This window comes from Ovis aries, chromosome 6, assembly GCF_016772045.2.
Source record: "Ovis aries strain OAR_USU_Benz2616 breed Rambouillet chromosome 6, ARS-UI_Ramb_v3.0, whole genome shotgun sequence".
Lineage (NCBI taxonomy): Eukaryota > Metazoa > Chordata > Mammalia > Artiodactyla > Bovidae > Ovis > Ovis aries.
Window position 1 is genome coordinate 44,880,990 of NC_056059.1, and position 27,976 is coordinate 44,908,965.

The 27,976-nt window shown below is 43.3% G+C and overlaps 1 protein-coding gene across 9 annotated transcripts in view; it reads left to right on the plus strand.

Annotated features, from left to right (window-relative positions):
- The first annotated feature begins 10,209 nt into the window (after positions 1-10,209).
- Positions 10,210-27,976, plus strand: part of SOD3 (superoxide dismutase 3) — a 91,896-nt gene continuing 74,129 nt past the window's right edge. For 3 of the 9 annotated variants that reach the window (XM_060416925.1, XM_060416929.1, XM_060416923.1), the window contains exon 1: positions 12,318-12,426. Coding sequence is in view for 2 of the 9 variants with exons in the window: in XM_060416929.1 (XP_060272912.1) it covers positions 12,389-12,426 (38 nt within the window). In the remaining 7 variants the exon portion in view is untranslated. Of the gene's footprint in view, positions 10,379-12,288; positions 27,935-27,976 lie in introns of those variants that run through there. The other 6 variants (XM_042251274.2, XM_042251271.2, XM_060416928.1 and 3 more) reach the window with 4 other exon arrangements.

A 27,976-nucleotide genomic window follows, 5' to 3' on the forward strand; every position in this document is an offset into this window, starting at 1 on the left:
CTCTGCTGCGGAGCGCAGTGCTCTTTTTGCTCTTTCATTTGCTTGGGCGTGTTTCCCAGCCATGTGTCCTTCAGCAGGGTTTCTAAATGGGTTAACAACACCTTCCCTCAAAGTGCTTGGTCAGGATATTTGCTGCTTTTTCACAGCCATGGAAAATGCACACAGGGATTGAAAGGCCCAGTTCATGCAACATTGCTCAAAGGATTTGAGGATTCCATTACTGCACAAATCCTTTAATTAAAGCCAGTTCCTCCAGGCCCCTGTTACCCGAGCCCAATCCATAGTGTCCCGGGCGACCTTGGGAGAGTTGATTAATTGACGAGTTGGCAGTGCAACCATTCCTTCAAAGATCCCAAGATATATCTGCTAAAACAAAAGTGCCCCCGGACACCGTATGGGCCTGCGTTTGCAGTGGCTCTTAAAATTTATCTGCAGCTTCTCCCCGGTGTGACTAATGTCTGCTGCCTTCTACTCAGTGGCTGTTTCGACCCTTCCTCTCTGAGGCAAAGAACTCTTCAGAGAGGAGATATTTTTGGAGACTCAAGAGGGCGTTTTTGCAATTTGGCAATAAGAAGTAACATTCTCCACTGGGCCCAAGTTACAGTTGATATCAAAGGAGCCAGATTTTTGAAAAATCTCTCTGCCTTGGCTTTTCAGGGATTTAGCACTAAGCAATTATATCTGGAAGCACCAACATCTAGATTCTGCTTATCAGAAGAGTGAATTGAAGGGAACCTGGATAACAGCAAAGTCAGGCAGGAGCATTCTTCCAAGGCAACTCTTAAGGGTGACTCTAAATGTTTCTTCTTGATAGCTCTGGGTATCCTCCCTTTGTCTTTGTCAGCATGCTATGTATCAGGCTCTAGTAAAACTGGGTGCTGACTCATCTTTTCAGAAACCTAAGAAACAAGAGAATTCAACCAAAGGCAAACTTCTAAAAATGTCTAAAGAGCAATGAGTTCAGTGCAGTTTGTCTATCTGAGCACAAAGATAGTTCTGTGCATGTGTATTTGAGAGAAGACCATTGAAAAAAGCTGTATAATTGAAGAAGAATTTGGAGTTTCTGAGGCAATCCTGGAGCAAAGCGGTAAGAAGGTGAGAGTGGGAAAGGGGAAGGAAGAGGAGGCTGGAAGGAGGCAGAAGGTTGTGTTAGGACTCCTCTCTGAACCACATCCTCCCATCTTCAGAGGATCCCACCAATCAAGTACTCCCCTGTCTTTTTTTTTTTTTTTTTTTTCAGAACAAACAACTTTGTTGAGTATAATTGATTTACAATGTTGTGTTAGTTTCAGGTACATGGCAAAGTGATTCAGTTATATATAAATATACATATTCAGTTAAATATGCTGAGCTGTGCTGTGCTTAGTCATTCAATCGTGTCCAGCTCTTTGCAACCCCATGGACTGTAGCCTGCCAGGCTCCTCTGTCCATGGGGATTCTCCAGATAAGAATACTGGAATGGGTTGCCATGCCCTCCTCCAGGGGATCTTCCCAACCCAGGGATCGAACCCAAGTCTCCTGCACTGCAGGTGGATTCTTTACCATCTGAGCCACCAGGGAAGCCCCCAGTTTTATATATACATATATATATGTATATAATTCCCTTTTCAGGTTCTTTTCCATTATAGTTTATTACAGGATATTGAATTTAGTTCCCTGTGCCATACAGTAGGTCTTTGTTGTTTATCTATTTTATATATAATAGTGTGTATCTGTTCATCACAAACCCCTAATTTGTCCCCCACCAGATGGTGATTGCAGCAATGAAATTCAAAGACGCTTACTCCTTGGAAGGAAAGTTATGACCAACCTAGACAACATATTAAAAAACAGAGATATTACTTTGCCAACAAAGGTCCATCTAGTCAAGGCTATTGTTTTTCCAATGGTCATGTATGGATGTGAGAGTTGGACTATAAAGAAACCTGAGCACCGAAGAATTGATGCTTTTGAACTGTGGTGTTGGAGAAGACTCTTGAGAGTCCCTTGGACTGCAAGGAGATCCAACCAGTCCATCCTAAAGGAGATCAGTCCTGGGTGTTCATTGGAAGGAGTGATGTTGAAGGTGAAACTCCAATACTTTGGCCACTTCATGCGAAGAGCTGATATACTTGAAAAGACCCTGATGCTGGGAAAGATTGAAGGCAGGAGGAGAAGGGGATGACAGAGGATGAGATGGTTGGATGACATCATCGACTCGATGGACATGGGTTTGGGTGGACTCTGGGAGATGGTGGACTCTGGGAGATGGTGATGGACAGGGAGGCCTGGTGTGCTGCGGTTCATGGGGTCACAAAGAGTTGGACAAAACTGAGCAACTGAACTGAACGGACCCTTCCCCAAGTGCTCTTTTAAAAGCCAAATACATTCCAGGGCCCCACATGACCCAGTCTCAAGTTGATGTCATGGGCAAAGTAATACATTATTCTAGCTAAGATGAGTACCTAATTCCAAGCTTTACTTGAATGCCTGTAATCTCATACAAGGAAATGCAGTTAGTAAACCTCATGAGAAGGACTATAGAACTATAGAGCAATGCTGAAAGCATGGACCTTGGGTCAGGCACCCTGAGACTTTGAACTTGGTCCTGCCACTTATAGGCTGTGAGATCTTTGCTGAATCACTTAACCTCTCTATGCTCTGCTGTGCTGTGCTGTGCTAAGTTCCTTCAGTCCTGTCCAGCTCTGTGCGACCCTATGGACTGTAGCTTGCCAGGCTCCTCTGTCCATGGGATTCTCTGGGCAAGAATACTGGAGTGGGTTGCTTGCCTTTCTCCAGGGGATCTTCCTGACCCAGGGATCAAACCGCGTCTCTTAAGTGTTCTGCATTGGCAGGTGGGTTCTTTACCACTAGCACCAGCTGGGAAGCCACTGCTTTAGGTCTCTCATCTGTAAAATAAGGATGATTGCAGTACCTACTAATTAGGTGATGAGAGTGAAATGAATTTACCTTTGTCAAGCCCTCAAAACAGTACCTGACACATAAGAAAAGCTACGTCAATCTTGTAAATAAATAGTAAAAATAGTAAGTAAGTAACTACATGCTAGGATCCACTTTCTCTGATACTCAACTCAAAAGAGTGTTTCTAATTTTCCTCTCTGTCATTTCTTTTTCATCACTTTCTTACTCTTTTCTTTTACTCTCTCTCTTTGAGAAAAAGCTCTGCCTTTCCTGATGCAATCCCCACTTTTGTTGCCTCATCTCTTCCCAACCCAAAGAGTACCCAGATCTGCCTGCAAGGGGCCTGGAAGGGGTTGGAAAGGATAAGACAGAAAAATGCGGAGTAAAACGTGTCAGAATTTGCCCCGTTAACTGAGGATGAGAGGGTGGGGGAAATGCCATGAATTTGTATTCTCAGATAATATTTTCCTCTTATGTTTGATTTGAGTGACCACAGAGAGGGGACTGAGGAGTTTCATTTCACATCAGGCAGCAGACGGGAGGCAGCATGAGAAGATTATGGAACCTGAAGGCGACCTCAAGAACCCAAGGTCACCCAGGAGTTCACAGAATCCTTGGCAACTTTGGACTTGCGTAGGCTCTGGCCCTGCAGGAAGTGTGATCCAATTTCTTCAACATCTTTGGTAGGAAACATGAAGTACTATCAGTACACATAAAAATGCAGAGTGGGTTTCTTAAAAAGGGAGGCAAACATTTATCAGAACTCTTATAATAGAGAGATGGATGGCTAGTGTTTAAGATCTTAATCTGGACAGGAAGAATAATCTATTAGGTTAAATAATAAGTACATAAGATCTATTCGGTGTATATAAGATGGTTTGCATATATTCATACATATATGAATACCTATATTCATTTTTACACATAATGAACCATATGCTTGTGGAAATGAATATATTAAATAAGTAGAATATAAAGGAATATGTTTGGCTAGTTAGACATGTGAGCAATATGGTGAAAATGTGTAAGGCTCTACAATCTGGCAACCACAAGATGAAGTGAGTTCAGGACCCAGCTGGAGACTGATCATGTGGGTTAGTGGTCGTAGTTAAGAATGAATGGTACCAGCTTCAATACTGGTTGTCCTGGTAATCACGTTCCTCTGCTCACCCTAGTGACATTACAATGAGCAAAATCACATATAAATAAGGTAAATGGAAAGGGTGGGAGAAGACAAGCTGAATGACTGGCCTAAGACATCGAGTTGTGAGCTTGGATATGGCTACTGGTACTTCCTCCGGCCTGAACAAATCCAAGGTGAAGAAACCAAGTGCCTTGTCCATCCTATTTTTTGCCACAGCTAAGCTGAAGCATCTAGAGACCAGGGGTTGATGTGAGTTGTCTACAAATGTGAGTCTTGATTACTCTCCCTGCTGCAGCCTTTAACGTTGGACAGAATACCCAGGGTGATGGGTGGGGGAGGGATGGTCGGGGGGGATTCAACTTACCTCTTATTTGATTTTCTATAGGAAACAGATGCTGCGAAAGGTCTAGGGGATAGAATTATACACCAACTTTGTCATTCTCCTGCCTTCCCATTAAATGTGCTCCCTGGGGGAAGAGGTGGATTCTTTTCCTGCCTGTGAGTAGAAACTTAGGCTCATTGAATTAGCTTACAAGACATTCTTAAATAGTAAAACATTCACTTTCTATCATAAACACAATATCAATTTTAGTCATTTTACATGCTCAGGGCTCCTGAGGGTAATGATGTCTTTTATTTTTTTCAGGTAAGGAAATTGAAGTTTGGAGAGAATAATTGATTGAAAAGAGGTCCCAGTGGTAGAAAGTGGGGAAGTCAGGATTCAAACCCATGACCCATGTATGCTTCACTGAAGACTTTACTTCCCACCCTCCACTGAGTGCATCAAAGAGTCCCTCCTTTCACTCAAACCTGTTTTGTCTACCCTTGGAGCAACAGATGAGTGAAGGGTTGAAAACCGGTTGCATCCTAACTTCTTAGCATCACCTGACTCTTAGAGGCAGAACACTGAGAGTAGCATTTACCATTCTGTCCCAGTAGGAAAAGAACTAAATAATTCATAAGCAGATTTCTTGACCTGTGGTCCATGAAAGATCTCCTGGTGGAAAGATTAGTCTTTTCTCTTAGATTTTCTTTGGTGTCACTTTGTAAACTGTCTTTATGAGAAGACTGTATTCATTGTAAATGTAATCATATTTTTGATGTGTGGTTTCATTACAAACTAATGTTGCATGGGAAGGGTATTACTTGATAATAGACATACTAGCCATTACCCTGACTTCCTGTTGGTGATAGGAGCATCCACTGATAGAAATGGGCCACAACACAGCCATCACTGGGAGATGATATTTCTTGGTATTTTCCAATTAAGGCCTAGGTTAATTGGAAAATATCAAGAAAAAGAAGTGATGTCCACATTTACATATATTCTTTGTTGTGATTTTTTTTTTATCAGTGAGCATGATAAGGACTCCCAACACCACTCCCCTAAAAATGCTGCAGTGCCCATAGTGTGGCAAAATTATGTCTGTCCACCTTGCAAATACACTGGACAAGGTATTTTTCATAAGAAGGCTTGATTTTAAAAGGCAGAAACCATGTCTAAACTTGTATTGTCTCAGAACAAAATTCTTTGGTCAAAACATCTTCCACAATTTTTTATTCATGTCTTTCAAGTGAAATAAGCCACGGGACTGTGTGGATCACAATAAACTGTGGAAAATTCTGAAAGAGATGGGAATACAGACCACCTGACCTGCCTCTTGAGAAATCTGTATGCAGGTCAGGAAGCAACAGTTAGAACTGGACAGGGAACAACAGACTGGTTCCAAATAGGAAAAGGAGTCTGTCAAGGCTGTATATTGTCCCCTGCTTATTTAACTTCTATGCAGAGTACATCATGAGAAATGCTGGACTGGAAGAAACACAAGCTGGAATCAAGATTGCTGGGAGAAATATCAATAACCTCAGATATGCAGATGACACCACCCTTATGGCAGAAAGTTAAGAGGAGCTAAATAGCCTCTTGATGAAACTGAAAGAGGAGAGCGAAAAAGTTAATTTAAAGCTCAACATTCAGAAGACGAAGATCATGGCATCTGGTCCCATCACTTCATGGGAAATGGATGAGGAAACAGTGGAAATAGTCAGACTTTATTTTGGGGGGGGGCTCCAAAATCACTGCAGATTGTGACTGCAGCCATGAAATTAAAAGACGCTTACTCCTTGGAAGAAAAGTTATGACCAACCTAGATAGCATATTCAAAAGCAGAGACATTACTTTGTCCACTAAGGTATGTCTAGTCAAGGCTATGGTTTGTCCAGTGGTCATGTATGGATGTGAGTGTTGGACTGTGAAGAAGGCTGAGTGCTGAAGAATTGATGCTTTTGAACTGTGGTGTTGGAGAAGACTCTTGAGAGTCCCTTGGACTGCAAGGAGATCCAACCAGTCCATTCTGAAGGAGATCAGCCCTGGGATTTCTTTGGAAGGAATGATGCTAAAGCTGAAACTCCAGTACTCTGGCCACCTCATGAGAAGAGTTGACTCATTGGAAAAGACTCTGATGCTGGGAGGGATTAGGGCCAGGAGGAGAAGGGGATGACAGAGGATGAGATGGCTGGATGGCATCACTGACTCGATGGACATGAGTCTGAGTGAACTCCGGGTGTTGGTGATGAACAGGGAGGCCTGGCGTGCTGCGATTCATGGGGTTGCAATGAGTCGGACACGACTGAGTGACTGAACTGAACTGATAGCGAGATTTGAGGAAGTCCTTACTATGTGGATTTGGCCTAGCTTATTTGGGACTTGGAGCAGATAAAGAAAACTGAAGCATACCTTTGTCAAATAGCAACCTAACTTTGGAATTGTTGAAATTTCTTTTATTACAGTGTTCTGAAAGTCCCTTGGACTGCAAAGAGATCAAACCAGTCAATTCTACAGGAAATCAACCCTGAATATTCTCTGGACAGACTGATGCTGAAGCTCCAATACCTTGGCCACCTAATGTGAAGAACTGAAAGGACCCTGATGCTGGGAATGATTGAAGGCAATCGGAGAAGAGGGTGGAAGAGGATGAAATGGTTAGATAGCCTTATCAACTCAGTGGACATGAGATGGAGCAAACTCTGGGAGATAGTGGAGGACAGGGAATCGTGGCATGCTGAAGTCCATGGGGTTGCAAAGAGTCACACATGATTCAGTGACTGACAAACAAAACCTATGAAGAGGTATTGTTTGGAACTGCTGCAGCCATTTTGTGACCATGAGGAGGAGGCCAAGAGAATTGTAGAAAAGTTGACCCAGAATTCTGATCTTGTTGAGCTGCCAAACTATCACTGGAATGCCCTATCTTTGGAATACCTTGTTAAAAAAAAAATACATTCCTAGGATCTAAATAACTTTAACTAAATATTTTGTTCAGTTCAGTTCAGTTCAGTCACTCAGTCATGTCCGACTCATTGCAACCCCATGAATCGCAGCATGCCAGGCCTCCCTGTTCATCACCAACTCCTGGAGTTCACTCAGATTCAAGTCCATCGAGTCAGTGATGCCATCCAGCCATCTCATCCTCTGTCGTCCCCTTCTCCTCCTGCCCTCAATCCCTCCTGGCATCAGAGTCTTTTCCAATGAGTCAACTCTTCGCATGAGGTGGCCAAAGTACTGGAGTTTCAGCTTTAGCATCATTCCCTCCAAAGAAATCCCAGGGCTGATCTCCTTCAGAATGGAGTTACTTGCCCTCTAACATTAGGATCTGTGTTTCAGACCTTGTCTTGGAGAATGCCGTTATTCCTTGGTATAAGTTTTCTCTCAAATGGGGGCTCTGTTTCTTTTGTGAGTTAACGTTTAATATTTTCCAAAGGAAAAACCAACTGGTTGGGTATTGATATGTCATGTACAGATCATGTCAAATTGTATATTACAATTTCAATTTCATCTATTTCAAGATAAATATCATGTTTTTAAAAGTGAAATTTACCTTTGAGAATATGTAAGATTGACTTTTGTCTTGTTGCTCTTATTTTTCTTCCTGGAATGGATCGTTAATTTTTGAATAATCAAAAGTGAGGGAAATGATTTTTTTTAAAGATTGAACACAGATGAAGTAAATACATTTCTAATGTAATTAGTTCCTTGCATGTAATTTTTTCCCATTTATGTTTCAAGAGTATTTTTCCCTGGGGAGGGATCCTATACCTCTTATCAGATCCTCACATGAGTCTGGAATAGAAAAAATATTTATCTTGAGTTGGTATGATAGGATAGACCATATTCAAAGCCTCAACTCTTGCTAGATTTCTACCTACTTTTTATTACGAATGGGCATTGGCTTGGTCCAAATTCCTACACAATGGTCCGCTCCTACACCTCCAGTCCATGCCACGGTAGCATGGTGCATCCCTACACTGTTGATCTCAACAGTAGCTACATGATTTGCTTTAGTTAATTAAATGTGAGTAGAATTAACATGTATCACTTCCAGGCAGAAACTGTAAGAGCCAGCACACAATTCATCATATTCCCTCTTACCCCTCTGTGATCTTGGAATCATGTAAAAAAATGGCACATCTGCCAAGGTTCTGTTGAGTTATGAGTGGCTCTGGTTAGTAGAGCTCCCTCGTCGACCCATGATGGACATGGGGCATGAATGAGAAATTTGAACTCAATTGTTGTCAGCTGCTAAGGTTTTCAGGTTGTTATTGTAGCACAACCTGACCTATCCTGATGGATCTAATGTCCATTTCAACCCTTCCTGCTTTATCCATTCATACCTCTGACCTCAAACACATGCAGCATGGAACCAGGAAAAGAAAGGAATTTCATTTACAGAGTGGTTTCTAAGTGCCCAGGATAATGGAGGGTCTTATTCCTAAAGTCACCTTATTTCAACTGCACAAATAGCCCAATGACACAGGAAGGGCTCCTAGTTCAGCACAGGGTTCAGGAGATCAAGGCTCGGAGCTTAAGCACCCAGTGCTGGGAGCCTCAGTTTCTACTCCAAAGCTCTCACTCTTTCCATTGCAGCAACTGTCTCTCACTGCAAGGCTGGCTAAGGTCATTCTGGGAGGGATGCTTTTGGATCTTAAAAAAATAATAATAACCTTTACTAATGACCTGGTAATTGTTTTTATAGCTTCCCAATGAAGTGTGAAGTGTTCTAAGAGACAACACAGGGCAATTTCCTTTGATGGTGAAGTTCTCCAAAGAATGATTGCCTCAATTTGGGCTCCTGGTCCCCTGACTTCAGAGTGATATTGAACGGACCCTGAGTTGCTGGCCTAGAAAACCTGCCGAGTTTGGCAGGAAGGTTGGCTCATATTTATCTATATTTTAAAGCAGTAATCCTATCTTTCTTTTTCAAAAATGACCACATAACAGCATATGAACAAATAATAAATAGCTGGCCTTTGTCGAGCACTTACACTGTGCTATGACTGGGCTCAGCACTTCAAGTCCCCACCCCCACCCCCCAACCAAAGCCCAGCGTGGTGCCTGGCACGTGGCAAGGGCTCCATAAACATCTCTGTAATGAATAAATCACCTACAACAAACATTTGTTAGACCTGCTGCTTTGAGCTCTGCTCAAATGCAATGAAATACTTTCTGCTCAAATACTTGTGCTGTGCTGTGCTAAGTTGCTTCAGTCGTGTCTGACCCTTTGCATCCCTATGGACCGTAGCTTGCCAGGCATTTCTGTCCACGGGGTTCTCCAGGCAAGAATGCTGGAGTGGGTTGCCATGCCCTCCTCTAGGGAATCTTCCTGACCCAGGGATTGAGCCCATATCTCTTACGTCTCCTGAATTGGGAGGCAGGTTCTTTATCACTGGTACCACCTGGGAACTTGACCTCTGGCCAAACGCAGTGAAAATTTATTGAGATGGTGGCGGGGAGGCGGGGGAGAGAAAGGTTAGTGTTCAGACAACTCAGTCACTGAATTTGCACCTAAAAAACCTTTTGAAATTCCAAGACAGTGAGAAGATTAATTTTAATTGAAAATATTAATGATATAAGCTAATATTAGAGTTAGGTCCAATTTATGATCTAGGAGAGTTGCCTTTTACTTGTTTTGGTACAAATAACTGGACTCCCTCTGTCCAGAGGGACATTACGTCCCTGTAGGATAGATAATGTGTTATGTCTATTAGGACTCTTCATGGTTTACTTACAAAGCCCCTCCCAAGAGTTGTCTCACTTTTCTCTCACAGTTTCCCTGTGCGGGAGGCAGGGCTGATGTGTTTATTATGAGTTGCAGCTCAGGAAGTTTGGAGACATCCAGGGAACTGCCTGAGGAGCTGCACACTCATCCAGGGCAGAGAAGGCTGGAAGCGGGACACGAGCTCTAAGAGAGGCCAGCGTGAAGTGTTTTCCATCACACCGGGGGATCTTCCTCCTTCTCGGCTTCTGATAGGTCCTGGGACGAAGGCGCTAAGCAGGTGGTGGGCTGTCGCACCTTTTGTGTTGTTGTTGTGCCTTTATAAACGCATGTGTTGCTAATCTATGGTTTATTCCATGCTTGCTGCTCGGATAGCTGTGATGTTCCCCGTAGTGTGTGCTGTGCTTAGCTCCTCAGTTGTGTCTGACTCTTTGTGACCCCACAGATTGCAGCCTGCCAGGCTCCTCTGTCCCTGGCTCTGGATAAAAATACTGGAGAGGGTTGCCATGCCCTTATCCAGGGGGTCTTCCCAACCCAGGAATCAAACCCAGGTCTCCCATATTGCAGGCGGATTCTTTATTGACTGAATCACCAGGGAAACCCATTCCCTATAGTAAGAGATAACATACCTGTGATGGTTAACATGTCAACTTGGCTAAGCTACGGTGCCCAGTTGTTTGGTCAAACACCAGCCTACATGTTGCTGTAAAAAAATATATTTTAAAGATGTGATTAACATTGAAATCAATAAGAGTCGAAGTAAAGCAGATTACCCTTTGTAATGGGGGTGGACCTCAGCCAGTCAGTCCAAGTCCTTAAGAAAAAAAGGCTGAGATCTCCGAAGATGAAGAAATTCTGCCTCCTGACTATCTTTGGACTCCAGACTGTAATGTTCACTCCTGCAGGAATTTCCAGCCTGACAGCCAGCCCTGTACATTTTGGACTTGCCAGCCCCCACAACTGCATGAGCCAATTCCTTAAAATTCACTCGCCTCTCTTTATTCTGTATACATACATATTTACATCGTGTTGGTTCTGTTTCTCTGAAGAACCCTGACTAACACAATACCTTATGCCTTTCTGGCAGATGATGACAGCGAGGAAAGCTCCCACTCTGGACTGCCTCCTCTCTGCCTTTCTTGAGCCATCTCATGTAACCTTCACAACAGCTCAACGTGGGCAGTGTTACTCCCTCATGATACCAATGACGAAATCAAAGTGGGTCGAAATAACTCACTCAAGGTCAAAAAGCTAGACAGTGACAGGGAATGAAGCCAGGTTTCCAGTCCCAAGCACTCAAACAAACATCTCTGAATTCATCAGGCAATTCATTTTCTAAGACAGTCAAAGAGTGTATCATGGTAAAAATTAAGCAGCTGATCATATTTTTCAGAGGTGATATTTTATTCATTGGGAAATAGCAGCCACTTGTCAAATATTATTTGAGTAGTGTTAGTTAGTCAGTTGTGTCCAAATCTTTGTGACCCTGTGGACTCTATCCCGCCAAGCTCCTCTGTCCATAGAATTTTCCAGGCAAGAGTACTGGAGTGGGTTGCCATTCCCTTCTCCAGGGAATCTTGCCAACCCAGGGATAGAACACGGGTCTCCTGCATTGCAGGCAGATTCTTTTATCGTCTGAATGACCTGGAAAACCCATTATTTGAGTAGATGTAGTATAATACCTTGAACTAAAAGAAGGAGGAAACCTTTCTGATGATTTGCTGTGATTCCAAATTCATTACAGAGAGGATGCAAAAATCTGTCACCTGGCAACCTCAAAAGCTGAGTTGCATTTGTGTGACAGAAAACAAAAGCCTATGCCTTTCAGGTTGGTTCTGGGTTTGGAGATGTTTGAGACTCGAGGTGTTACAGAAGGGGAGACCAGTGATAAATGATTCTGAAGTCTGTGCTTTCTCTTTGCATGCAACACAACTCCCAGGAGCATAAGGTAATGTTCCAGAAAAAAAATGTCTGAGAAGGCTGCCACCTGTCCCAGCGCAGTATGTAGACCCTCAGTGATATTTATTTTGCCTGTTACATGTACACAGATATGTAAAACCAGCTCAGGAAAACCAGCTCTTTATCTTTCTCTGGGAAACTCCATGTAAGCTTGGGAAGTTTAAAAAAAAAAAAGGCAGGGAGGGATCCGCTTTCTCATGAGCTTATTTTTAGCTCCTCTCTCCTTTGCAGAATGGCTAACGCCAACTCAAACTATTTCTGAAAAGAGTTGCTGGGGACAAAGTGGAGCCGTGGGTAGGCCTCCTCGAGCTGGGTCTCTGAAGCAGGTGAGATGCAAGATAAAGCAATCGCTTTGCAGCCACCTTTGACGTAAGTGCTGGCGATTTCTTCAATTAGCCTAATCCTTTCCTCCTGACAGGCGCTTTATAGAAGAGCAAATGGCGTCATTATCCTCTCCCCCCCCCCCCCCCCCCCCCAAGCCCCCGGCCTCTCTAATCCCTGTCTGCGCGCCGACAGATGCCTTTCTGCCTGCCTGTGCTGCCTGCATCTCGGAGCCCTGTGTCATGATGAGGCGGACTGTGTGTGACAGACTGCTAAATCTGGCCTTCTCTAGGCAGAGGACTCGGCACTCAAGGGGCACCGGCTGCTCCAGCCTTCCCGGGGCTGAGGCAGGCCCAGAAAGTTCTGGAGGGCTACGTTGTGACTCAGGAAATCCCTTGCAGAGAAGGCCAGCTCTCCGCTGCTGGCAGAGCCCACCATTGGGAGCTTGTCTTGTTTAGGATTTAAATCTGGGGCCCCGCCCAGGAGAAGCCGAGGGAAGTGTCTTGCTCCAGATACCATAGCAAGTATCAGCCATCTTTTGATAACCAAGGAGTATTGCCTGGTCCTGTCCTCCTAAACACAACTGGGACCTGTCTGTGTATGCCCATTTGTTCATCTACTTGCATGTTATTTTCACCCCTCACACATTTCCATTTCTGTTTTTTTTTTTTCCTTCTGAGGGCACTGCTTTGGATATGAAACTGCTCTTAAACTTCAGCCCTGTCTCCAATCACCTGTGTATCTTTTGAGCCTGTTTCTGAGCCTCTGTTTCCTTATCAGTCAATTGGAGAGGAATGCTTTCTTTTTTTCTTTTGAGAGATGTTTAGTGAGGAGTCAGGAAAATAACGAAAGCACTGCACCTCGTGTACAGGGGGTGCTTAATAAATGTGATTTATTAATGAAACAATAACACATTTACATTACCATCACTACTACTAGTGTATATTTCTCTAGTGATTTAGTTCATTAAAAAAATGTGAAGGGAATTTCATATAACATCGCTTCAACTGCTAGAAATTAGTATTATATCCCTCAATTTTTTTTTCAGATGAAATGTGATATACTTATCACTGCGGACAGAGGTTGGCCAACTATGGCCAGTGGACCAGAGCAGCTCACTGTCTGCTTTTGTAAATAGTTTCCCTGGGATTTGACCGTGTCCTCAGCTATACATGGTCTGTGGCTGCTTTTGTGTCACAAGACCTCTGACAGGTTGTAAGCGGTGGAACCAGGACTGAAATGATATACATGTCTACCAAAGCTCAAACTCAGGGCTATCCTGGGAACATGTTCTCTAAATGGAAAAAAAAAAAAAAAAAAAAGTGGCAGCACGTGGAAAAAACTGCAGATGTGTTTTGTGTGTGTTTTTAATTAACCTAAACCGTTTCTTTGCATTCCTTAGGCAAGATTCACATGTACATAGCAGTGTCCTAGACCGAGAACTTGAGAAAGTTCTGGATTTAGACCCCAGGGCAATCCCTTGAATTAGAGCCCACCCGGCAAGCTCATGGTGGAGACAGCATGGGGTCTGGAGCTTCTGATTTAGGAGGAACTTCTAACAAGGTCTTGTTCTCACTGTTACCTCCATGTGAACGTTTCCTGTTACTTACTATATGCCCTTTAACCCCTGATTTCTCTTTTCCCTATCTCAGCCCCAGCCTGCGCTGAGTAGCACTCTCAGAGGCTGGCAGTATGGACAGGGCTGTTGAGGGGTTCTGTGCTCTAATCCCAAAGGCAGGAAATCCAGCTCCTCCGCCCCCTAACCCCCAACACATATTTCCCAAGAGCCTGCTTTGTGCTGAGCCCAGTCCTGGGTGCTGGGGAGACACCAGTGCATGGTGAGCCCTGGTGCCAGCCCTCAAGGAGCAGAGCAGAGGAAGGGGATCAGAAAGTGAAGAAACAATGCTAAAATAGGGTCAATTATCTGGGGAGGGTAGGCGTTTAGTAGGTCTGGAGTGCCAATTTGAGAGGGAAGCCAGGAGAAGCAGCCAGAAATGAAGTGTGGAAAGAAAAGGGCCTCACATCAGACTCTGAGGAGTTTGGATGACTTCCTGGGGGCAGGGAGGAGCCCTTGAAGGTTCAAAGCAGGGGGTGCCCTCAGGCCTGCCCTTCCTACTACAGGGCACCACCTGTACCCCATTGCTCTCACCCTAGTCTCTGCCCCACTCTGCTCCATCCGCAGATCACTCCCTCAGGCCTGGTGATGTGTACACTGCTCATGGCTCTGCCTTCAGGAGAAAGGACCCAGGCAAGGCTCCTGTGCACGCCGGGGTGGGGCCCACGGTGGAGCGTCAGGAATACAGGGTCTTGGGTGTCTGGACTACAGTCTAGAATTGCGTGAGCATGCACCTAGGGCATCTCCGCACACAGAGGGTGACAGGACAAGAAATACAGGATTCTAATTAAAGTTGGTGCCTCTCTGAGGAAGTGAGCTCTGAAGGGTGGCTATGGGTCAGCCAATAGAAGATGGTGAGGAAGGAGGTGAAGGTGAGAGGAGACGGGCAGGGAACAGCATTCCAAACAGAAGGGCTGCTGGGAGGAAGACACGGTGATGTCTGCCCATGTTCTCCCTGGCAGGAGTGACAGAAGAGGGTGGCAAGCAGCAAAGTGAGGCTGGCGCCCTGGCTGTATAGGGCATTAGTGTGCAACTCTGTGCGTGTGTGTGTTATGTGCATGCACACATACATGGGGGGAAGGGCAGATAGGAGATCCCTTGCCAAGTGCTACACATAAGGTTGCACATCTCCCCAGCAAGTCGAGGGGCTTTCAGCTTCTGTACTCACGCCCTCTTTCCTGTGTGAGGATGTAAACGTACAGAAAATAATTCAATCTTGATGAGTTGAAGATAAAAAATAATAGTGACACACATGCATGTGCCCAAAGCAAATTGAGAAAGAACTGCAAACTTCTTTTCATCCCGCATAGTGAAAATAATTTGGTCTCTGACCCAATGGAGCATCTGAAATGCAGGCAAAAGCAACATAACTTAGATGCCAGTCATGCTGTTTTTAATGAGTTCTTCAGACATTTACGTTCGAGGCTGAGATAGCCCCAGAGGACTCCTGTGTCAGTTATCTATAGTTGGAACATTGTGGATACTCTTTTTACACAAAACAGGGCCCACTTCCAAAGAGATATTATGTTTTCCCCATCAATAAAGCTTGATTTTTATGGGCATTTAAAATCACACTAGCAAGACCCATTGGTAGGTGTTGAACAGGCTCCAGGATGGGAGCCTGCCAGTGTTCATCATCTTCATAAGCTCAAATGCCCTGAAACGTTGCCCTTGAGGATCTTCCCAGAAAGACCAGCCTTGCCAATTCTTCAATACACTTGAAATAAGAAAGATTCTTCTGAAGAGTGCAAAGCATTTTGGAAAGAGTGGTACCCTTCCCTTGGGGTGCTGTCTGACCCCCCTTCATTTCAGTTTGCCTCATTCAATGACAACTTCTGCTTCATCTCCTTGCTGTCAATCCTCTTGATTTTGCTTTTACCATTAACACCATTTTTAATATGGGTATGGTGCAAGGCCTAAAATTAAGGTTTCATATTATAGGCTGCCTTGGCATTGATAAAATCAGGAGGTCCTCAAAAGGCCTAACCCCAAGGTTCTGCAGTCCACGGGGGCGCAAAGAATTGGACACGACTGAACGGTTGAACAACAGCAGCCAAGGTTCCCGCTCTGCTCCTGGAGACCAGATCTCTTAGCCCCGTTAAACAGACCAGGTGTAGTTCTTGCTTTCCTCTCAGTTCCTTGTGGGCCCAAAGATTTATTCAAACAAGCTTACTGTATCCTTTCTCTGGAACCAGGGGCACTTCACCCTTTTGATACTACAAAGCCTGCTGTCCACAGCCCCTGGTGGTTCACTCTGTTCGCTAGCGCAACCCCCTCATGCCCCTGCCTGGTGCAGCTGTTTTTGGTTGGAATTGTTGCACATTCTGAATTACTAGGATGTAACTAGAAAGCCTTTCTTTTCGAATTTAATTTATTTATTTGTCTATGCTGGATCTTTGTTACTACTCTTGGGCTTTCTCTGGTTACTGAGAGTGGGATCTACTCTCTACTTGTGGCGGCTTCTCTTGTTGCGGAGCACAGGCGTTAGGCATGCAGGCTTCGGTAGTTGTGGTGCATGGACCTAGTTGCTCCATGATGTGTGGGAACTTCCCAGACCAGGGATTGAACCCATGTCCCCTGCATTGACAGGTAGATTCTTAACCATTGGACTACCAGGGAAGTCCCTAGAAAACTTTCCTATTGTCCATCTGCTCAGTGCTCCTTGACACTGAGGGGATTCACCTAGATTGTTTTATGGATATCATCCTTAAAATTTCTTAGAAAATATGTTTATGTTAAAAATAATATAGCTCCACTATAAAAAAAATAGAAAATTCATACAAGTATTCAGATGAAATTAAAAATCATCCATAACTTTATGCATCTAGAGAGTGATCACTAACATTTTTCCTTTTAGGTTTTTCTCTGTATATTTTAAAATATAGTTTATATCTTATGTATGTATGTTATTTTTGTACTCATTTTAAAGTTAGTATTATATCATAAACATTTACATATGCTATTAATGATTTCTGTAAACATTTTTTAATGGCTGCATAATAATCTGCATATTTTTCCTAATGATTTTCTGAAAACTATTTTGGTTATCTATTATCATATAATTTATCATATCATTTATTATAAGTAATACTGGGATAGCAAATGAACACATCTGATGCCCAGCTCTGTAGATCTGGGTCTCTTATCAAAAATAATAGTATCTTTTATCATGTGATATCACTTATATGTGAAATCTAAAAATAAGGTAAAAATGAACATATTTACAAAACAGAAATAGAGTCACAGATGTAGAAAACAAACATAGTTACCATGGGGTCAGAGAGAGAGGGATAAATAGAAAGTTTTGGGTTTACATATTCACACTACTATATAAGATAGTTAGCTAATAAGGACCTAACATACAGCACAAGGAACTCTACTCAATACACTGTAATGGAATATATGGGGAAAGAATCTACAGAAGAGTGGATATATGTATGTGCGTAACTGATTCACTTTGCTGTACACCTGAAACTAACACGACATTGTAAATCAACTATGAAAATCAGAGTGTTAGTCACTCAGCTGTCTCCGACTCTTTGCGACCCCATGGACCGTAGCCTGCCAGGCTCCTCTGTCCATGGAATTCTTCAGGCAAGAATACTGGAGAGGGTTGCCATTCCCTTTTGCAAGGGTTTCATCCAATAGAAAATTTTTAAACAGGAAAAAAAATAGATAAAAAGAGAATAGTTTCCTTGATGAGTTTCACAGTGAAAGGTCATGGTTACCTCATGTGGATAAGGAAGCTGCTCCAAGTCTTACAGGATAGGGTTTGGTAAACTGTCTCCTCTAGGCCCAGTCCAGGCTGTTTTTGTAAATACAGCCTGATTGGTCACAGCCATGCTCTTTGCAACCGTGTTGTCTATGGCTGCTTTCATGCCTCAAGGGCAAAGTTGAGTCATTTAGACTTGCAAAACGTGAAGTATTTACTACTGACTCTTTCCATAAAAAGTTGGCTAATTCCTGATACTAGAATGTCAGGGACCTCAGGCTTTCTCACTGAAAACCCTACAGCCCTAAACCATGCATTTTAAAATGTCTTCCTTTAAATTGTGATATTAAAAACAAATATAGAGGAAGTTAGCATGTAATAATAAAACAGCCAAACTCCAATAAATTTCCAAATGTAGGCTTCATGGGTGTACCCAATTCCACTCCTTACATCCGCCTATCCTCTATTTTAGAATTTTAGCCAGGCCCAGGAAAAGATTGATAAAACAGAACAGAAAGTCAGACAGAATAAGATAGGAACAGTAACTTTATCATAGTAAATATGCCACCAAAAATTAGTGGAGAAGAAAAGTATTGCTCTACATTTGGTGTTGGCATATGGTGTGAGGTAGGAATCTGATTCATATTATATACAAAAATGAACTTCAGATTAATACCTAACTGTGAAAGGTTCTGGTGGCTCAGACTGTAAAGAATCTGGCCTACTCTGGCATACTCTTATGTGAGCATGCATGAGGATCTTGCTCTCAGCCCTCTTAGTGGTAGTGGATACCAGAGGCAACTCTTAAATGTGAAAGTGTGTTCAAATGGATATACTCTATTGTATACATGCAACTGTAAGGTACAATGTCTGATATTGTTGTTGTTCAGTTGCTAAGTCATGTACAACTCTTTGCAACCCCATGAACTGCAGCATGCCAGGCTTCCCTGTCCTCACCACATATAGCAATCCAGATAACACCCTTGACTCTTAGTACTGAATGAATAGATAAGCAAGAAATTTTAACACAATACTTTCTAATAAGTTCAAAATACAAACACACAGAAAATAGCAGCATGTATTTTTTTAAACGTTTTATTCTGTATTGGAGTATAGCCGATTAACAATGTTTTGATAGTTTCAGGTGAACAGCAGAAGGTCTCAGCCGTACATAGACATGTTTCCATTCTCTCCCAAACTCCCCTTCCGTCTAGGCTGCCACATTGAGGAGAGTTCCCTGTGCTATTCAGGAGGTCCTTGTTGGTTATCCATTTTAAATAATGTACCTGTATGTACCTGTCCATCCCAAACTCCCTAACTATCCTTTCCCCCAATCCTTCCCCCTGGCAACCATAACTTCATTCTCTTAAGTCTGTGAATCTGTTTCTGTTTTGTAAATGAAGTTTATTTGTATCGTGTCTTTTTAGATTCCGCATATAAGGGATGTCATAAAATGTTTCTGCTTCTTTGACTTACCACTGTGTATTTTATAAGGTACCTGCATCTTGAGAATGAACATACAAACAGACAGTGGACAGACCATGTATAAAAATAGAACTCTAACCCACCACCTGCAGCAACCTGTCCAGGAAACCAGTAGTTAACTCAATAACTAGCCTAGGAAGCCAGCCTGCTGTAAGTCTTTCTTGTAGGAAGTCAGACTGTTAATCAACCCAGGAAGTTAAATAATAACTTCTGTAACAATTGACCCCAAATGGCCAGGAGGACTAGGAACTTTCCAGGTGGTGCAGTGGTAAAGAATCTGCCTGCCAACGAAGTAAGTGCTGGAGATGTGGGTTTGATTCCTGGGTTGCGAATATCCTCTGGAGGAGGAAATGGCAGCCCGTTGCAGTGTTCTTGCCTGGAGAATTCCGTGGACAGAGAAGCCTGGCCACCTACAGTCCATGGGGTTGCAAAGAGTCAGACACGACTGAGTGTCTGAGCTTGTATGTACAGCCAGGACTTGATTAATAATTCACAGTTTGTCTAATAGTTGCCCCCCTTCCACCTTCGAAAACCTACCAGAGAGTGTTAAATAGGAACCACTAACCAATCGCATAGGCTATCTGTCTTCTAGTTAGCTGGCCTCCAACTTAACATGCCAACAGCTTCTCCAATCTGGGCATTCTGGAAGCCTTCTCTCTTTTCCTACTATAAAGCTTTCCCACTCCTCTGGCTGCCTTTGAGTCCCTGCCAGGACGCGAGTGACAGTAGCTGACTTTGCTGTAGCAAACTCAGAGTAAATTGCCTCTGCTTATTCTCATTTAGTTGGTCTTCATTATTTCCATGATCTGCAGGGATCTGCTGGGCACATTTATTTGTGTGGTACCCCTTTGTAGGGTGGGGGTGAATTGGAGGGGAAACCAGGGCCTTGCATGGGCCCATGTAGACACTATCTGTGCTACAAGCTGAGGAAGTCATTAACTGAACTTTTGGAGGTCCACGAAAAATAATTTAAAAAATTTTTTTAATTAGTTCATTTTCATTTCTTTCTACATTGTGCCTTTCCTTTTTTGCTTCTGCTCCTTTCCAGATTTCCCTCTGCTTGAGGTTGGGGCTAATATCCAGATCATTCTTTAACCAAGAGGAGCTGGTTAAAAGGAATTAAAGGAAGGCATAAAAGGAAGCTGCCCTCATCTGCCTTCTGGGGACCAATGTAGCGGAGGTTCAGATGATCCATTAAGGTCCCCACCAAATCTGAACTTCTCTAGGAAACTCTCCAGGATGGCACAGGCGGAGGGAGTTCTGAATCCAGATTTTCTGCCTACAGCTGGGCTTTATCTCTGTTAGAGCATAGTTTAAAGCTGGTGACCTCCTTCTTATACTCAGTGCTGGAGATGAAAGGAGAAAATAGCCACAATGATTTCATCTCAGTCTTTTTCATCAAAAATTACTTTTCAGAACTATTACATCTTCTGTGAAGGTTGTAACAGAGGACTCAGGTTCAGTTTCACTCATTTATTAAGATATAGGCTATCAAGCCCCAGGAGAAAAAATAAACAAACAACTAGCAGTTGACGTGGATTTATGCACAGTTTGTCGAATCAATCAATCTGTAAACATTATGCAAATGTGTGTAAACCCAAACCTAGCCCAGACTTTACGTATGCATTGTTATGTAAACGATCAATCTTGTTAATGCAAATATTAATATAAACCTGACATTAAACACAAGTTTACACAGCCTTGCCAGTTGAAGGCAGCTTAATTTACATTGGAATGTAAATAGCAGTAGTGCTCTGTTTGGGGCTTTGGAAAACAGGCTGACTAAAGCTCATTGAGTGGTGTGTCCCCACCAGGGTCCCCAGATCCACTCCCGGAACCCCTTTATTCACTGTATCCCGTGAGGAATTGGGGGAGGGTTTGGACAGCAGCTCGTCCGTGCCTACTGGAGTTCTTGTTGTTGAGGCCCTGCAGGACACCACCGTTAGGACCAGAGGGCCGAGGTCTCTGAACCAACAGTTCAGGGAGAGACATTCCCAAAACTTCCCACTCCCACTTTAGCTGAGAGTTTGCAGGTGAGCTGTTATATCAGTAGGACTTGCCATTAAGTGGTTTGTGGGCAGCTCGGTGAGGGCGGCACTCAGGTCACTCTGTCCCATCCCCTCCTTCTTCTTATCCTTCTAATCTCTTTTAAATGTCACCTCTTTGGACAGGCCTTCCTAGACAATCTATTCTCAGTAGGGGCCCTCCTCCACCGTCCTCTAGCACAGCACCTGTACATCATAGTCATAATGCTTTTCTCAATTTGTGAGGATGTATTTATTTTCTTGTGTGTTTACTGTTGTGCATCTTCCCCACCTATGAACTTCCTGGGATCACAGTGACCTCTATTTTGTTCATCCTTTCAAACTCAGTGCCAGGCACATTAGATACGCATAGACAAATTTTGTTAGGGACTTCCCTGGTAGTCCAGTGGCCAAGGCTCCACACTCGTAATGCAGATGGCCCGGGTTTGATCCCTGGTCAGGGAAGTAGATCCCACATACTGCAACTAAGAGTTCACGTGCTGCAACTAAGACCCAGTGCAGTCAAATAAATATTATTATTATTTAGGCTGTGTCGTGTGCTATGCAGGATCTTAGTTCTCCAACCTGGGATCAAACCTGTGGCCCTTGCATTGGAGCACAGAGTCTTAACCACTGGACTACCAGGGAAGTCGCTAAATATTAGAATAAGATAAAATTAACTAAAAACTGATATTAAAAAAAAAGATTTTGTTGGATGGATAAATGGATGGATGGAAAGGTGGATGAATGGACACACACTTGGGAACCTTGCTGCTTAGCACAGAGTTCTGTCTTTCCATAAGAAGTCTTGAGAAATTGCCCAGTTCTGTCTTTTCTTTAGGACCTGGGTTCTGCTCCGAATATATTGATAATCTTCCAGGTCTGATTTGTCCCAAGGCTTTTTGCCAGAATTGAGTTCTATTCTCTAAGCTCTTGCCATAGCATGATAATAATAACAGTAGAAGGAGAAGGAACTGTCATCTGTTCAGCACTTAGTAGGTCCAGTTCTTGTTCAGTTCAGTTCAGTTGCTCAGTCGTGTCCGACTCTTTGCGACCCCATGAATCGCAGCACGCCAGGCCTCCCTGTCCATCACCATCTCCCGGAGCTCACTCAGACTTACGTCCATCGAGTCCGTGATGCCATCCAGCCATCTCATCCTCGGTCGTCACCTTCTCCTCCTGCCCCCAATCCCTCCCAGCATCAGAGTCTTTTCCAATGAGTCAACTCTGCGCATGAGGTGGCCACAGTACTGGAGCTTCAGCTTTAGCATCATTCCTTCCAAAGAAATCCCAGGGTTGATCTCCTTCAGAATGGACTGGTTGGATCTCCTTGCAGTCCAAGGGACTCTCAAGAGTCCTCCAACACCACAGTTCAAAGCATCAATTCTTTGGTGCTCAGCCTTCTTCACAGTCCAACTCTCACATCCATACACGACCACAGGAAAAACCATAGCCTTGACTAGATGGACCTTAGTCAGTAATGTCTCTGCTTTTGAATATGCTATCTAGGTTGGTGATCACTTTTCTTCCAAGGAGTAAGTGTCTTTTAATTTCATGGCTCTAGTCACCATCTGTAGTGATTTTGGAGCCCCAAAACATAAAGTCTGACACTGTTTTTTACTGTTTCCCCATCTATTTCCCATGAAGTGATGGGACCAGATGCCATGATCTTTGTTTTCTGAATGTTGAGCTTTAAGCCAACTTTTTCGCTCTCCTCTTTCACTTTCATCAAGACGCTTTTTAGTTCCTCTTCACTTTCTGCCATAAGAGTGGTGTCATCTGCATATCTGAGGTTATTGATATTTCTCCCGGCAGTCTTGATTCCAACTTGTGTTTCTTCCAGTCCAGCGTTTCTCATGATGTACTCTGCATAGAAGTTAAATAAGCAAGGTGATAATATACAGCCTTGACATACTCCTTTTCCTATTTGGAACCAGTCTGTTGTTCCATGTCTAGTTCTAACTGTTGCTTCCTGACCTGCATACAGATTTCTCAAGAGGCAGGTTAGGTGGTCTGGTATTCCCATCTCTCTCAGAATTTTCCACAGTTTATTGTGATCCACACAGTCAAAGGCTTTGGCATAGTCAATAAAGCAGAAATAGATGTTTTTCTGGAACTCTCTTGCTTTTTCGATGATCCAGCAGATGTTGGCAATTTGATCTCTGGTTCCTCTGCCTTTTGTAAAACCAGCTTGAACATCAGGGAGTTCATGGTTCACGTATTGCTGAAGCCTGGCTTGGAGAATTTTGAGCATTATTTTACTAGCATGTGAGATGAGTGCAATTGTGCGGTAGTTTGAGCCTTCTTTGGCATTGCCTTTCTTTGGGATTGGAATGAAAACTGACCTTTTCCAGTCCTGTGGCCACTGCTGAGTTTTCCCAATTTGCTGGCATACTGAGTGCTGCACTTTGACAGCATCATCTTTCACGATTTGAAACAGCTCAACTGGAATGCCATCACCTCCACTAGCTTTGTTCATAGTGGTGCTTTCTAAGGCCCACTTGACTTCACATTCCAAGATGTCTGGCTCTAGATTAGTGATCACATCATGATTATCTCAGTCGTGAAGATCTTTTTTGTATAGTTCTTCTGTGTATTCTAGCCACCTCTTCTTAATATCTTCTGCTTCTGTTAGGTCCATTCCATTTCTGTCCTTTATGGAGCCCATCTTTGCATGAAATGTTCCCTTGGTATCTCTAATTTTCTTGAAGAGATCTCTAGTCTTTCTCATTCTTCTGTTTTCCTGTATTTCTTTGCATTGGTCGCTGAAGAAGGCTTCCTTATCTCTTCTTGCTATTCTTTGGAACTCTGCATTCAGATGTTTATATCTTTTCTTTTCTCCTTTGCTTTTCACCTCTCTTCTTTTCACAGCTATTTGAAAGGCCTCCCCAGACAGCCATTTTGCTTTTTTGCATTTCTTTTCCATGGGGATGGTCTTGATCCCTGTCTCCTGTACAATGTCACAAACCTCATTCCATAGTTCATCAGGCACTCTATCTATCAGATCTAGGCCCTTAAATCTATTTCTCATTTCCACTGTATAATCATAAGGGATTTGATTTAGGTCTAGCAGTTTTCCCTACTTTCTGCAATTTGAGTCTGAATTTGGTAATAAGGAGTTCATGATCTGAGCCACAGTCAGCTCCTGGTCTTGTTTTTGTTGACTGTATAGAGCTTCTCCATCTTTTGTTGCAGAGAATATAATCAATCTGATTTCGGTGTTGACCATCTGGTGATGTCCACATGTAGAGTCTTCTCTTGTGTTGTTGGAAGAGGGTGTTTGCTATGACCAGTGCATTTTCTTGGCAAAACTCTATTAGTCTTTGCCCTGCTTCATTCCTCATTCCAAGGCCAAATTTGCCTGTTACTCCAGGTGTTTCTTGACTTCCTACTTTTGCATTCCAGTCCCCTATAATGAAAAGGACATCTTTTTTGGGTGTTGTTAGTTCTAAAAGGTCTTGCAGGTCTTCATAAAACCGTTCAACTTCAGTTTCTTCAGCGTTACTGGTTGGGGCATAGACTTGGATAACTGTGATATTGAATGGTTTGCTTTGGAGACGAACAGAGATCATTCTGTCGTTTTTGAGATTGCATCCAAGTACTGCATTTCAGACTTTTGTTGACCATGATGGCTACGCCATTTCTTCTAAGGGATTCCTGCCTGCAGTAGTAGATATAATGGTCATCTGAGTGAAATTCACCCATTCCAGTCCATTTTAGTTCACTGATTCCTAGAATGTCGACGTTCACCCTTGCCATCTCTTGTTTGACCACTTCCAATTTGCCCTGATTCATGGACCTGACATTCCAGGTTCCTATGCAATATTGCTCTTTACAGCATTGGACCTTGCTTCTATCACCAGTCACATCCACAACTGGGTATTGTTTTTGCTTTGGCTCCATCCCTTCATTCTTTCTGCAGTTATTTCTCCACTGACCTCCAGTAGCATATTGGGCACCTACTGACCTGGGGAGTTCCTCTTTCAGTATCCTATTATTTTGCCTTTTCATACTGTTCATGGGGTTCTCAAGGCAAGAATACTGAAGTGGTTTGCCATTCCCTTCTCCAGTGGACCACATTCTGTCAGACTTCTCCACCATGACCTGCCCTTCTTGGGTTGCCCCACAGGCATGGCTTGGTTTCATTGAGTTAGACAAGGCTGTGGTCCTAGTGTGATTAGATTGGCTAGTTTTCTGTGAGTATGGTTTCAGTGTGTGTGCCCTCTGATGTCCTCTTGCAACACCTATCATCTTACTTGGGTTTCTCTTACCTTGGGCATGGGGTATCTCTTCACAGCTGCTCCAGCAAAGCGAAGCCTCTGCTCCTTACCTTGGATGAGGGGTATATCCTTACCACCGCCATTCCTGACCTTCAACGTGGGATAGCACACATCTCACCCAAACTTTGATGTTCAGAGTACATTTTTCAAAAGATCAAGCCTTTAACAAGAAGTCATGGATAAACGGGCTTGGATGAGGAGAGAGTGCAGTTCACAGTTCAGGGTCCAGATTTGAAGTCAGTGAATATGTGAGTTCTAATCCTGACTATACTAGCTATGGATCTTAGAAAAGACCTTTACACTGAGCCTCCATTTCCCGAGCAGTAGATCAGGGAAGTACATATTTGTTTTCCAGGGTTGTTGTGACAATTTAATGAGATTGAGAGTGTAGCATAAGAATTTAGTCAATATTAGTGTTTATTTACAGCTCTTACACAAAAGTTCAGATTTAGAGGCCAGGGGCTGGCTTTATTGCCTTCAGTCTCTTTGTCTTCTTTGTCCTTTTCAAATCCGTGACTGCTTTCGGCTCTCTTGGATCACGCTGCGTTCCTTGTAGTAGAGCATTTATTTGAGATGAACCTTTAGGAGCATCCACTGAGATCAGCCACCCCAGGGTGAGACTGAGGACCCAGGATGCTGCAGGTGAAAGAAAGAGGCGCTAAACGGGACTAGAACCCTTATACACGCCCATCAGTCCTAACCCCAAGAGCCCGCCCAAAAAAGGGAATAGAACTAGACCTCGAAAGTCACAGCTAGTTGGCCACAGCTTCCAGCTGAAGTATGTCTATTACTGGCATATCTATTTATGTCTCAGTGCCCTGAAAAGTGGGGCCTGTGTCTTACTCATCTTTGTAATTCAGCAGCCAATGCAGTGCTGGAACTTGGTGAGTACCCAGTCAGTTTGTTGAATGAATATTCCCTTTCCAACCTCTCCTACCTAGATTCATTAGAGTTCTTTTGGGGGGTGTTTATTGGTAGGGGGTACTTTTAAGTTTGCCTTTGTTCTTCATTTGGGTGAGAATTGAAGTGCATTGGGAAAAAGACCACACAAATATTCTTCTGCACCAAGTCTCCAGGTGATGCCTGCCTGAGAATCACCTGTTTACACGGAGGCTCAATTTTGACCAAATGAAACTCAACTCCCATGACTCAACTTCCAATTATTAGTAGCATCTTCATTTGGAGCAGAGAATGGGTAGCCATTTCCTTCTCCAGGGGATCTTCCAGATCCAGGGATCTAACCCAGGTGGATTCTTTACTGTCTAAGCTACCAGAGAGACCCAAAATCTTCCAGCATGAACACAAATACCAGCAGAATGAGATAATTTCTGTTGCTTGAAGCTGAAGCAAGAAAAACTGAAATGGAGTGAAAAGGTGGAGCTGAACTATTATTCATATGAATAATAACACCTTTTATTTGAACAAGGCTTTGAAACTGATCAAATGCCTGGATTATCTCATTCATTGCTCATCACCCTTTTCGGGGTATTATTCATCAATTTGCAGACTGCTCAGAGACAGTCCACGATAGCAACTGGACCCTCCAGTGATCAGCTACCAGAATTGTTTCATGAAAAGTCTTGGTTCCTTGATGTCTCCCTGGGCATATCTCAAAGTTAGTATAGGGCTTCATGGCAGTCAGCTAGATGACTCCTAGCTGAGCGGTTGTCATTGTTCTGACCATTATAGGCTCACAAACTCTGTTTTGAAGAAAGGAGACATTCACCAAGATAGGATTCTCCCAAAAGAGTCCTTTAGAAAGAGTGCTGGAACCTTCGCTAGCCACCTTGACAGTCCCCAGAGACAAACTGAAAGGGCCTCGCTTAATGTCTCATCCGAAGGGTATTTGCCGTGCTGGCTTCATCATTCAAAACAGGAAAGGCCTTTGTCATGGTCAAATGCCTTTAATGTGTTTTGAATGCTACATAAATTCAAACTTGATGGCTCATTTATTTGTTGGATTGAAGTTTTATACAATAAACTAAGCCTTGGTATTTACTAATAACTTGTGCACTGCCCTTTGTTTGTTTAGAACAGCCGGAAGGCAAAGAAGTTGACCGAGTCCCTACTGGCCAATATGGTGTTCAGGTCCTGGCATTTCCTGGGAGAGTTTATGGATTGGTGGGAGGGATGATAAAAAGGTTGTTTGCGGAGGCTGGAGAGACAAGAGAGGTGGATAGGAGAAGGGGAAAGATGCAGATGGGTGTTTTATTTCAGACTTTTAAAATTCCTGACAGAGCTCCACCCCAGCCACTTCAAAGCTGAATTCAGTGAGCTGGGAACTGGGAACTTTGAGTGACAGGCTAGGGTTGGCTAGCGACTTGTGGCATGACCTTGAGAAATCCGTCGCCCCCTGCTGTGTCTCACCATCTCACTCTGAAAAAAAGGCAAGAAAACTTGTAATAAATTCTATTCATCGTTCAAGGTGAACTTCCTTAAGGTAAGCTTTCTCCTTTTAGGAGATCTTTGTTCTTTACCTTGA